General features: G+C 39.0%; 1 protein-coding gene across 2 annotated transcripts in view; it reads right to left on the reverse strand.

Moving 5' to 3' along the window:
- The window catches only part of LOC101626479 (chromosome unknown open reading frame, human C4orf22), a 467695-nt gene that overhangs the window by 449710 nt on the left and 5523 nt on the right, over positions 1 to 12462 (reverse strand). For both annotated transcript variants that reach the window (XM_004681184.1, XM_004681185.1), the window contains exon 2: positions 3373 to 3503. In XM_004681184.1, the coding sequence (XP_004681241.1) occupies positions 3373 to 3503 (131 nt within the window). The remainder of the gene's footprint in view (positions 1 to 3372; positions 3504 to 12462) is intronic.

Here is a 12462-nt window from a genome sequence, read left to right on the forward strand (position 1 = left end):
CCAATTGTAAATAAAGCAGCAATAAACATGGGGGTGCAGGTATCTTTTTCAATTAGTGTTTTTGTGTCTTTTGGGTAGATACCTAGGAGTGGGATTGCTAGGCCGTAGGGAAACTCCATGTTCAGCAGTTTGAGGAACCTCCAAACAGTTGCCCATAGTGGCTGTACTAGTTTGCATTCCCACCAGCAGTGCAGGAGAGTTCCTTTTTCTCCACATCCTTGCCAACATTTGTTGTTGCTAGTTGTTTGAAGATGTGGGGCACAGATTTTTTTAAGTTGACCTATGTTTTCAATTCCCTTGAAGGTATACTTAGCAGTACAATTGCTCAGTTAAGGAACTGTTTAAAGAACTGCCAAACTTCTTTTCATTTGCTAACCCCACCAGTATGTAATTGTCTTCCACTTTTCTAAGCATCAGTATTCTTGAGTTTGGGGGTAAACAGTGAGCTTATAGTGTCTAATGCACCATATTGTGAGCCTAAGGCAGTATGGCTGTCCATGACTATTTGGGAGCAACTGAATAAAAACCCAAAATATTTTTTCACCTTATGCCTTCTTCTAGCAAAAACTTAGCAAAGTATCCCTTCCATCAAAATGCTTTCTCCCTGTATATTTGCCTTTCATCTCCCCGGACTTTCCTATGCAACTATTCTTACCTGCCAGTGTGTCTTGCAGTGGCTGCTCTGGTAATTAAACCAAAGGGTTGTGCTCTATTTGGGGCAGCTCACCAGCACATTAGACAAGTTAAGGTAAGATAATCTGATAGTAGCATCAAGTGTTCAAGTTATTCCGATAAGCAGGCAGACATTTATTCCCACGTTTTCAAAGTGATCCTTCAGTAAATATAGTCACAGAATTTATTTGGCTCTAGGGCACCCTCTGCTGGCTATGCTGCCAATAGCACTACAATGAATTTAGGGGAGAAAGATGTGACTGACAAAGGGCAAGAAACGCACAGAGGACTCACCCCCATTATAAAAGCAGCTGCAAAGACTAACAGATGAAGAGCAGCTCTTGGTGGGACTTAGCCTCAGATAGCTGGTATTTAAGGAGCTGATGACTTCCATCTCCGGTCATTTGAAGTAGCTGTTGCAGAGTTAAGTACCGATTTAATCTTCAGATACAAAATTAACACATTTTGGAACTTATACTTTAAACATGAGCAGCTCCTCTTGATATGACATGGGTTATGTCTCCAATGAAATATCAGTATACATAAATTTCTTTCAAAATTTCACCAAAATATAAATTTTTTTTCTGCCCCAACGGATGAACATTTTTTGATACTCAGAAAGAGATGATCTTCTTAATGTTTTATCATCATTGTGTACAGCTATAATGTCCATCATCTAAATTTTCTAAGAATAGAACTCAGGTGTAACTGTTCAACAACTTATTAAGTATTATATACATGAGCCATATTAAGGAAAATGCCTCCCCCGCCCAGGATGCAAATGCCTTTATCACCATAACCTGTAAATATGTTTAATTATAGGGTAAAAGGTTATATAAACTTTAAAACAGGAAAATTGTGCTAGATTATCCAGGTAGGCTCATAACACATGAACCCTGAAATGGAGATAGAGAGATCTTTCTCTGGCTAAAGTCCAGAAAGATGCCAAAGAAGAAATCAGGAAGATTTGTAGTCAAAGCTTTGAAGCTTGAGAATATCGTGACCCAATACTGCTGGAGGCGTGACAGAGAAAGCACAAGAAACAATGTGAACATCCTGTAGGAGAAAAAAAATCAGTCCCCAAATGTCAGCCCATCTGGAAATGGGGACTCAGTCCTACGGACACATGGAATTGAATTTGACCAGCAGCAAATTCGTGTTAGGAGCAGATTCATCCTCATAACCTCAAGGACTCAGTTCAGTTGCCACCAGGATTTCAACCCTGTGATACACTCCAATTTCTGACTTAGAGAATTATGACTAAATATTTTTGTATTATTTTAAACCACTATACCATATTTTATATCATCAATAGAAAACTAATACATTACACCAAATGCCAAGATATTCAGTTCCAATATGCTGTGACTCTGAAACACAATAATCACTAGAATAATGAATTAAAATGGCAAATTCTCCAATCAAGTCACAATCCACTACCAAATTATTTTTTTATAATAAATAAAAGGGAGACTTCTATTAACAATTACTGGGTATTTTTTAATGATATCTAAGAATAATATACCAATTTCTAAGTTATTATCTTCTCCAACATTTACAACTTCAGCTTTCATTTTTAAAAAGTAAATAGAAGGCCCTCTCTGGTGGCGCAGTGGGTTAGAGCTCAGCACTGCAAGCTAGCCTAAGCAGCTTCAGTGTGAGTTCCATCCCAGCCCAGGAGGTGACTCACATGGCATGGCAGACATCCCCTGTCCCACCCACTGCTCTCCTCAGCAGTGTACTTCATCAATCTACCTGTTCTGCTCTCCACACTGTCTCTGGAGAGTCCTCCCACCGTCCCTATACCTCTGGCCTATACTCCAGTTCTGTATGTATAAATTAATGAATCTAAAAAAAAATGTGAGTGGAGAGTTCCTTTGTCAAGCCTTTTTCCAACTGTCTTAGTTTGAAAAAGTTCACTTCAGGTAAACATCTCGTTTATAATATGTTTAAAATATCTTATGAAATTTGTATTCTAAATAACATATGTTAATAACATTAACCTAAGATAATGATCATTAATACTGTTGAATGAATCAATGTCTACAAAACTGTGAACACATAAATGTGAATAAAAGATGATGCCACAGATTAAGAGGCCTCAAATGTACCTAGAAGTCAAGTTGCTGTGAATGCTTGGGTGGTGGGGGTTGTGTGATGACATACACTGGGGAGTTGTAACTTATTCCCTTGAGTAATATAAAGTGATGTAAACCAGTGCCACCTCAATGAAGGGAAAAAATAATTCTAAGCTACTTTATTAATTTATGCTTACAGAACTGGGATACAGTTCTGTACTGGGGTACAGGCCAGAGGTGCAGGGGCAGTGAGAGGATTCACCAGAGACAGAGTGGGGAGCAGAGCAGACCCACTGACATAGTATACTGCTGAGGGGAACAGCAGGTGGGTCAGGAAAGGCGATTTGTTGTATATAAATATATAAGTTCAATAAGGACGAATTATTTTCTAATAGAATTTTGTTGGTACTATGGCCGTAATTTGGTGTTTGTTTTTCTTGAATTAGTAGCTCAATGGTGTGTGTGACTTTCTTACATGCACATCACTAATCGGTAGTGATATGTAGAATACACACCCAGGATTTTCCAACTTCTACCAATGTTTCCAAATTACAACCAAAAAACTGGAATTTTTTAGACACTATAGAGTGAACTGATATAGATTTAGAACATGAAAACTTACTTTTTCTGAGTCCTTTCAGCCAGCCTTGCAAGCTCAATAGCTTTCTTCCTTGCTTCAAAATCCTCCCTTTTTATCACCTCTCCAGTGCCCCGGTAGCCGAGCTCCACCAACTGGCGAGCCAGGACTTCATCCTGAAGAAAGACCAGTTGTTAGATTTGTGAATGAATGAAGCACGTGATTTCATCTAGTGTATACAATGAGTCAGGCATTATTCAAAATGAAAACTCAAATTTATTAAAAACAAGAGAAGAGCTATTCAATATGAGAATTAGAATTCCTTGTAACAATACTTTTAGAAATATCTCATTTGTCACCCCTTTCCCACGCATGTGAGAAGAAGGAAAAAAAAGAAATAGCATCCATCACAAAATATCCTCTAACGAATTAGAGGACAAAAGTCTATTGTGTTTTTAATCAATTTATGAGAACAGCTGTGGCTAATTAATAGAGTATCTTTAAAACAATAAGACTAGACAATAGAACTCATACAAGAAAGACTTCTTAAAAACCCATAGCACAAAAAGAGAACTAGGTTGCTTTCAGAGAGCTCAACATTTCAATGACTCAGATGCTTTAAGTCTGGTAACTGATGACATGACATTATAACTTTAAATACAAAACAAAGAGCAGATGAATTTCCTGTTTAACTAGAAAGACACTGTTTCCTTATAATGTTGGTACCAATAAAAACAGCGAGGTAGCCACAAAAAGCTTCAAATTGAAAAAGTTTCCCCACAATTCCAGTCCCTTTATATATTTCAGTTACTTTAAGGACTTATACATTTTGTCACCTGTATAGCATATTTGAGAAAAATATTATTTCCCTATAATTTGAAAAGATGCCACCTTGCATGAAGTTATTACATAAAATATTTATACATTAATAATGATCCTTATGTTTTCATCTAAATATATATATATGTATATATATATTTAGATGAAAACGTAAGGATGTATATATATATATATTTAGATATGTATATATATATTTAGATGAAAACATAAGGATCATTATATATTTATATATATATATTATATATTTTATATATAATATATATATAAAATATATATATATACTATTAACCCTGACTCAATATATCACCATTAAATGCAAAAACTGTCTAAATGATTAAAGAGAAAACTCAAGATGCATGGCTAATAATCTATTCCACCCAGAGTGGTTATTTTAAAGTTCTAACAAATAGAATCAAAAGAATTAGACTATCAACTTACAAAGCACGCTATATCTTTTGCTAAACATTCAAAGCAAATGTGTGCTTTTTATAGTAATGTGGATATAACTGCCAAGCTACTATAATTCAAACTACCAGAGTTGGGAGTTATTTGCCTTCTCTCTGACTTTTTTCCCTGCTTAATAATTTCTCTATCCCTAGCCTCTTTAATGTGAACCACAAAACTAAGCAAATGCCTCCACCTAGTGGAATTAATATTTAACAGAAAAAGCAATACAGATTTTAGGTTTGTTTTATGAGATATTATTTGAGTCTAAATTTTCTAAATCTATTACTAAAAGTGAGCTTAAGAGAAGAACTCTCTGGAAAACTGAAAATTTGAGGTTCTTCTAGAAGAATATAAACATAATATTTTACGTAGTAAAGATTATTCATGTTACAGTACTAATTCTGTGTGTGGAATGAATTGCACATTCCTGTGTTACCTGGGTCAAACAAAATCATTTGAACAATTTCGCACCCATGTATACTCATGCATGTTGAAACAACTGACAATATCCACTGAGAAGACAAGTATGAACTTGGGGACCTGACATTACCATGTTCTAAGTGGATGAAATCAAATGTCACTTCTCCGCTTCTTTTTTTGTTTGTTTGTTTGTTTTTAAGATTTAGGTATTGATGGATACAAAACTGGGGTACAGGCCAGAGGTGCAAGGGCGGTGAAAGGATTCACCTGACACAGAATGGGAAGCAGAACAGGCAGATCAACAAAGTACACTGCTGAGGGGAGCAGCCGGTGGGCCAGGAGAGGTCTGCCACGCCATGTGGTCACCTCCAGGGTGGGGATCCAACTCATGCTGAAGTGGCCTTAGCTCCTCAGTGCTGTGCTTTAACCCACTGTGCCACCAGGGAGTGCTCACTACTTATTTTTTTAATACATATTTTTTTATTAAAGTAATGTTGTTTTACCACACAGTTTATGATTGGGAACCATGGAATTCCCCTCTTTAGGTTTTGTTACACAGCACAACTGGCACTCAAGCAACTACAGTCCACGTGTTCCACCCCACTTTGTCCTTCCCCATCCTCTCCATATTCCCCCTCTGGATGCCTCAGTTCTGTAGTCATTTTTTTAAGAGACAGTTTTGGAATTTGACTATATCTGACCTTTTGGTTTCTTTACACCCCATCTATAAATACCATCACCTGGTACAAGGCTTTCTCCTAATTTATTTCATTCAGCATAATCCCACCCTTGTCACAAAAGGGTCTCTCTCTATAGATAGGTAGATAGATAGATAGATAGATAGATAGATAGATAGATAGATAGATAGATAGATAGATATAAAAATTAGTGTTTTTTTTTAAGATTTATCTATTTATGCATACAGGCCAGAGGAGCAGGGGCAGTGAGAAGCTTCACCAGAGACAGGGGGAGCAGAACAGGCAGATTGATGAAGTACCCTGCTGAGGGGAGCAGTAGGTGAGGCAGGAGAGGTCTGCTGTTGCAAGTAGGTCAGCTCCCTGCCAGGGATTGAATTCATGCTGAAGCGGCTGTGCTGAAGGTGTTGCTTTTTAACCTGTTGGGCCACAGGAAAGGCCCAAAAGGGTTTACCTTTTGACAGCTGAATAGTATTTGTCTTCTTGATCCACTCAGGACTCCCAGGTTGTTTCCACAGTATATTTTCTATTTGAATTAGTGTTTTCAAGTTCTTTGTGTATGTACCTAGGAGTGGAACTGCTGGGTCACATGGCAGATATATTTTTAATCTTTTGAGAAACCTCTTTACTGTTCTCCATCAGGTTTCAACTTCTACTTTTCGAAGTGGAGAGTGTTATAGTTTTGTATTTTAAATTTTTAGGCTTGGTCCTCCCTGGTGGTGCAGCAGGTTAAAGCACCGCTAAAGTCACTTCAGCATGAGTTCGATCCCTGCCCGTCCGGATCCCTGCCACATGGCGCAGCAGACCTCTCCTGACCCGCCCGCTGCTCCCCTCAGCAGTTACTTCATCAGTCAGCCTGTTCTGCTCCCCGCTCTGTCTCTGGTTAATCCTCTCACTGCCCTTGCACCTCTGGCTTGCACCCTAGGTCTGTATGCATAAATAAATAAATCTATAAAAATATTTTTTAGGCTTTTCCAGCTTTCTTAGGCCCAGAGCACTGATCTTACCAGAGTCAGGAGTAGGTGTCTGAAGGAGTCTACTGGCACTGGAAGTGGAAGCTGGCTAGTTTTGAGCCGAGCTAAGATCCCTCCTTTCCGTAGTGCCACATCTGAGAATCTTAAGTTGACTTCCTGTCAGGGAGCCTCACAAGTTCGGTTCCAGTCCTGAGGGTGGGAGAGTAGGGGTGCACAACAGCACCCTGCCCTTCTTCTTTGCATTGGGAACCTAGCTTGTGGTGAGATCCCTAGTTCCTAGGCACATATTTTCCATCTCACAAGGCTACTGTCCTCCACACTGTTTAAGTCTCCCCTCCCCTGCTAGCCAAGCTGGCCGGTGTATCCAGCATTTCTCTCCTTTCCACCTCCTGGTCAATGAAGCATAGATCTCCTCCATTTTGGTTCAGTCTGTGCTGGCCCCTGATGTCCAAGAGGTATTCCAGTTTCACCCTCAATCATAGAATTCTCCGAGTGTGTTAGCTGATTAACTTAGATGATCTTCTTGAGACTGAAGTAACAAATTTCTTTTGATATCATCTTGGCCTCTATTAATGTGTTTTGTTGTTCAGAAATGGTTACTGTTGTAGCTCAATCTTAGATTTCTTTACTAAATTCATTGATTTTTTCCAAGAAGGTTCCACTTAATTGATATTGCATTTTCATGGTAGATAAGCATGTTGTTTATAAACAATATTCTTACCCTTTCCAAAATTTATGAATTTTTTCATCGTATCATTGTTTAAACCAGATGACAAAAATGTGAGTAACAGCATTCTTATCATATCTCTGATTCCAAGACTAAACTTGTTACAGAGCAACCCAGTGTGAACTGGGTTGCCTGTCAGTGGTGCGCTTAAAATTCAGTTGTATTGCAGGCACACACACAAAATGGTCAATAATGGGTTTATTTACAAAGGGAAAGTAAAAGGAACAACCCAGGGAAAGAGAGAGAAAGAAAGTTCTGCTGACCTGGAACTCCAATAGCACCCCGAAAGCTCATCAAGAGCCAAGCAGCCAGCCACAAAGCTACAAGGACAAGGGAGAGAGTAGAGCGAGCCCAACATGGCTCCCTCACATATGTCCCTATAAGTGGTTGCTTAGCTGTGCCCTTGGGTCCTCGCAGTTCTCCCCTTGGTATTGCTGGGAGTTGTAGTTTCAGTGATTGGAGTAGGGGGTGGAGTTGTAGTTTCAATAACTGGAGTAGGGGATGAAGTCCACAAAACTGCTGAGTTCCTTCAGGACATCCTTTCCCCCTAACAAACTTTCAATCATGCTTAACCACTGAATAAAACAGTTTAAATAGTCCAGGAAAACCTGTTTATTTGGTGTCCAGTACTAGAGCCTGCAACACTGACAGGCAACCCAGTTCACCTCTGTATGTGTTTACTACATACTCTACTCAAGTTATGAGTTCACAATTTTACCCTATACTTTTTTTTTTTGCACATATAAAGATATTCTTTTTCTTTTTTAATTTGTTAATGTCATGAGTTCACCCTTGCACTTCTATGGTGAATCACACTGCTATTACTTGGATCTCTCATTTCTAAAGATAGGTTCAGATTCATTTTACATTTCTATTCATCCAATTCATAAGAAAAGTAAATCTATCTTCAGCTTTGTACTTTGTGTTACCCTTTTCTAAATTAATGTTAGGATTGCGTGTCCTATAAAATGGCTTAAGAAAATTCATCTTTTTCTTTTATTATTTTTAACTATACAAGTTAGATATGAGGATAGTCTTCTTATGTACAATTAAAAATGGCAGCTGAAGTGAATTAATTTCACTAAATTTAACTAAGCTAGAATTTAGTTCCCCATAATTTTCCTTCCTTAGTTAGTTGGGCCACAGGAGACACATTTGCACTAGATTTAATTTCTTGTAAGATCTTCGTCTTCAACTTCTTCATATTTAGCTCTGTGATTAAAGCTAGCTTCTCCAACAGATCACTCTGTCATCAAAGCCAAGTTGAGGAGAAGGTGAGAATCTGACACAAGTCACAGTTTACTACAGTGAGTTCTAGCTCATTCTTGCAGGCCTCACTTTGGCCTTTGTCCCCTACTTCCACGTTCCTTTCTTTTCTGGCACACTGTTCTACTGACTGCAGGCTCTAGCACTGGACACCAAATAAACAGGTTTTCCTAAACTGTTTAAACTGTTCTGTGAATTGTGTAAGGTCAAATATCTATTAAAAATCAGATGATATGCACACATATTCATGTATGCTTTATTATGTGTGCGTACGTGTTCATATACCTGTAATACATGTCATTATGTAGTGTGTGTGCATATATATACAATTGTTTGTGTGTTTTCTGTATCATGTAAACCCAGCATGATTCACAATTAACCAGTAATTTGGTAAGATTGATGGTAGAGGCCCTCACTGGTGGCGCAGCAGGTTAAAGCACAGAATTAAGAAGTGAAAGCCACTTCAGCATGAGTTTGATCCCTGCCCACCCTGGAGGTGACCACATGGTGTGGCAGACCTCTCCTAACCCGCCCGCTGCTCCCCTCAGCAGTGTGTTCAGTATACCTGCCTTTCCTGCTCCCCACTCTGTCTCTGGTGAAGCCTCTCACCGCCCCGTACCTTTGGCTTAACCCCCAGGTCTGTATGCATAAATAAATAAATAAATAAATATTTTTTTTTAAAAAAGATTAATGGTAGGAAAAAAAATACACAAATTTAGAAATCAGGAAGAAGCCATAGTATAGGTATAAAGCAAATTATATATAACTTCATAGCAATAAACCTAGCAGTCCATATAAAGCATTTACTCGAGTTATGAATTCAAAATAGATCTGTAGATGGTTTTATGAGTCTTTGATTTTCAAAGACAAAGTCTTTATTTTGCATTCCTGCTTGAATGTTAGATTATTTGGCTTATTAGTCAGAGTTCAGGCAGGAAATAGAAAACACATTTAAATAGAATGATTGAAGGAAACTTAAGGGCTGCATTAATTACAAAACATAGACAGGTTAAGAGAAATCCAATTGGTGTAATGAAGCAACCTGCATCTAACAAGAGCAGAAAGCTATCAACGTAATCCAAAAGAGGAAAGGGGCAGACAGGCAGCTACAGCAGAGCAATCAGAACCTAAGCTCAAGACTGGTGGAAGAAAATATCTATTCCTACCTTGCAGGACAGTATGTAAGCAGTATGAGAGGGAAATGGTCAATTTCTCTCTCCTCCTGGCTTCTAATTTCTTCCCAGCCCCTCTACATGGCTTAATCCAACTGTGTAAAGGGAACACAGCTGAAACAGTCAGCAGAAGTCAACTTCTTGGGGCAAGAGCACAGAAGAAGTTGAGAGAGGACAAAATGCAGCTATCAAGGGTCAAAGAGAGACTATCTAACACAATCAGGGATAGATAATTAGGTTTAATATAAAATTCCCGGGCCCTCCCTGGTGGTGCAGCGGGTTAAAGCGCAGCACTGCAAACAAGCAGCAGCCACTTCAGTGCCAATTCAGTGCTGGTTCGATCCCCAGGACCAGAGGTTATCCACATGGCACAGCCGACCTGTCCTGTACTGCCCGCACACCCGCGCTTTGTGGATTGGCCTGTTCTGCTCCCCACTCTGTCTCTGGTGAAGCCTCTCTGCCTCTGTACCTCTGAACTGTACCCCAGTTCTATATGCATAAATAAATAAATCTTAAAATTTTTTCTTCCCAAAGAAATGTAAGGATACTACTCCATGTTCTTCCAGGGCTTACTACTGTAATACTTTGCAAATTCTAAAATCAATCTGATCCTCATTTACTAGTAAGTTAATTACACACTGTTTTGTTTTTAATGAAGAAACAGATTTACTACATTGTTTATGTTTTGGAAGTATAGGCTCTTCCCCTTCTGGTGTTGTTACGACACCATCCCCACTGCTAGAACACCCATAGTCCTCCACCATCATTCATTTTGCTTCCTCCCTACACTTCTCCTTCTCCTCCCTCTCTCCCACTGGTAACCACAGTTATACAGTCAGCTTTCTAGAATCTATTGTTAGTTTGGGTTTATCTGACTCTTTCTTTAGTTTCTCTGTATTCCACATGTAAGTGACACCATCTAGTATATTTCTTTCTCCTCCTGACTAACTTCATTTCACATAATCCCCTCCAGCTCGATCCACACTGCCAGAGATGACAACAGATTATCTTTTTATAGTTTAGTATCCCATTGTGTACACATAGCACATTTTCTTGATCCACTCACAAATAAGAGTATTTGGTGGTTTTCATAGCTTAGTTATTATAAACAGTGTTATAATAAATATTGGAATTTCATGTTTCCTTTCCAATTAGTAGTTGTGTATTCTTTAGGAAGATACCTAGGAGTGGAATTGCTGGGTCATATGGCAGATACATTTTTTTAAGATTCATTTATTTATGCATGCAGAACTGGGATATAGGCCAGTGGTGTAGAGGCAGTGAGAGGATTTATCAGAGACAGAGTAGGAAGCCGAACAGGCAGATGAAGTGAAATACAGTGCTGAGGGGAGCAGTGGGCAGGGTAGGAGTGGTTTGCCATGCCATGTGGGTCACCTTCCTTGCTGGGGATAGAACTTGTGCTGCAGTGGCTGTGGATAACTTTAAGCTTTTGCGCTACCAGGCAGGGCTCCTTATTTCCATTTTCTAAACAATGGGAAGATAATTTCTAATCAAAGCTTCCATTTTGGGCGCTTTCTGGTGGCTTAGAGGGTTAAAACACAGCACTCAGAAGCTAAAGCCCCTTCAATATGAGTTTGATCTCTGGTCCCAGAGGTGACCCACATAGTGTGGCAGACCTCTCCTGGCTCACCCAATGCTCCCCTCAGCAGTGTACTTCACCAATCTGCCTGTTCTGCTCCCCACTCTGTCTCTGGTGAACCCTCTCACTGCCCCTGCACCTCTGGCCTGTACCCCAGTTCTGTATGCATAAATAAATAAATAAATAAATATTTTTTTTTTTAAAAGATTAATGGTAGGAAAAAAAAATACACAAATTTAGAAATCAGGAAGAAGCCATAGTATAGGTATAAAGCAAATTATATATAACTTCATAGCAATAAACCTAGCAGTCCATATAAAGCATTTACTCGAGTTATGAATTCAAAATAGATCTGTAGATGGTTTTATGAGTCTTTGATTTTCAAAGACAAAGTCTTTATTTTGCATTCCTGCTTGAATGTTAGATTATTTGGCTTATTAGTCAGAGTTCAGGCAGGAAATAGAAAACACATTTAAATAGAATGATTGAAGGAAACTTAAGGGCTGCATTAATTACAAAACATAGACAGGTTAAGAGAAATCCAATTGGTGTAATGAAGCAACCTGCATCTAACAAGAGCAGAAAGCTATCAACGTAATCCAAAAGAGGAAAGGGGCAGACAGGCAGCTACAGCAGAGCAATCAGAACCTAAGCTCAAGACTGGTGGAAGAAAATATCTATTCCTACCTTGCAGGACAGTATGTAAGCAGTATGAGAGGGAAATGGTCAATTTCTCTCTCCTCCTGGCTTCTAATTTCTTCCCAGCCCCTCTACATGGCTTAATCCAACTGTGTAAAGGGAACACAGCTGAAACAGTCAGCAGAAGTCAACTTCTTGGGGCAAGAGCACAGAAGAAGTTGAGAGAGGACAAAATGCAGCTATCAAGGGTCAAAGAGAGACTATCTAACACAATCAGGGATAGATAATTAGGTTTAATATAAAATTCCCGGGCCCTCCCTGGTGGTGCAGCGGGTTAAAGCGCAGCACTGCAAAC

This window comes from Condylura cristata, unplaced genomic scaffold (assembly GCF_000260355.1).
Source record: "Condylura cristata isolate star-nosed mole 26May11 unplaced genomic scaffold, ConCri1.0 scaffold00012, whole genome shotgun sequence".
Taxonomy (NCBI): domain Eukaryota; kingdom Metazoa; phylum Chordata; class Mammalia; order Eulipotyphla; family Talpidae; genus Condylura; species Condylura cristata.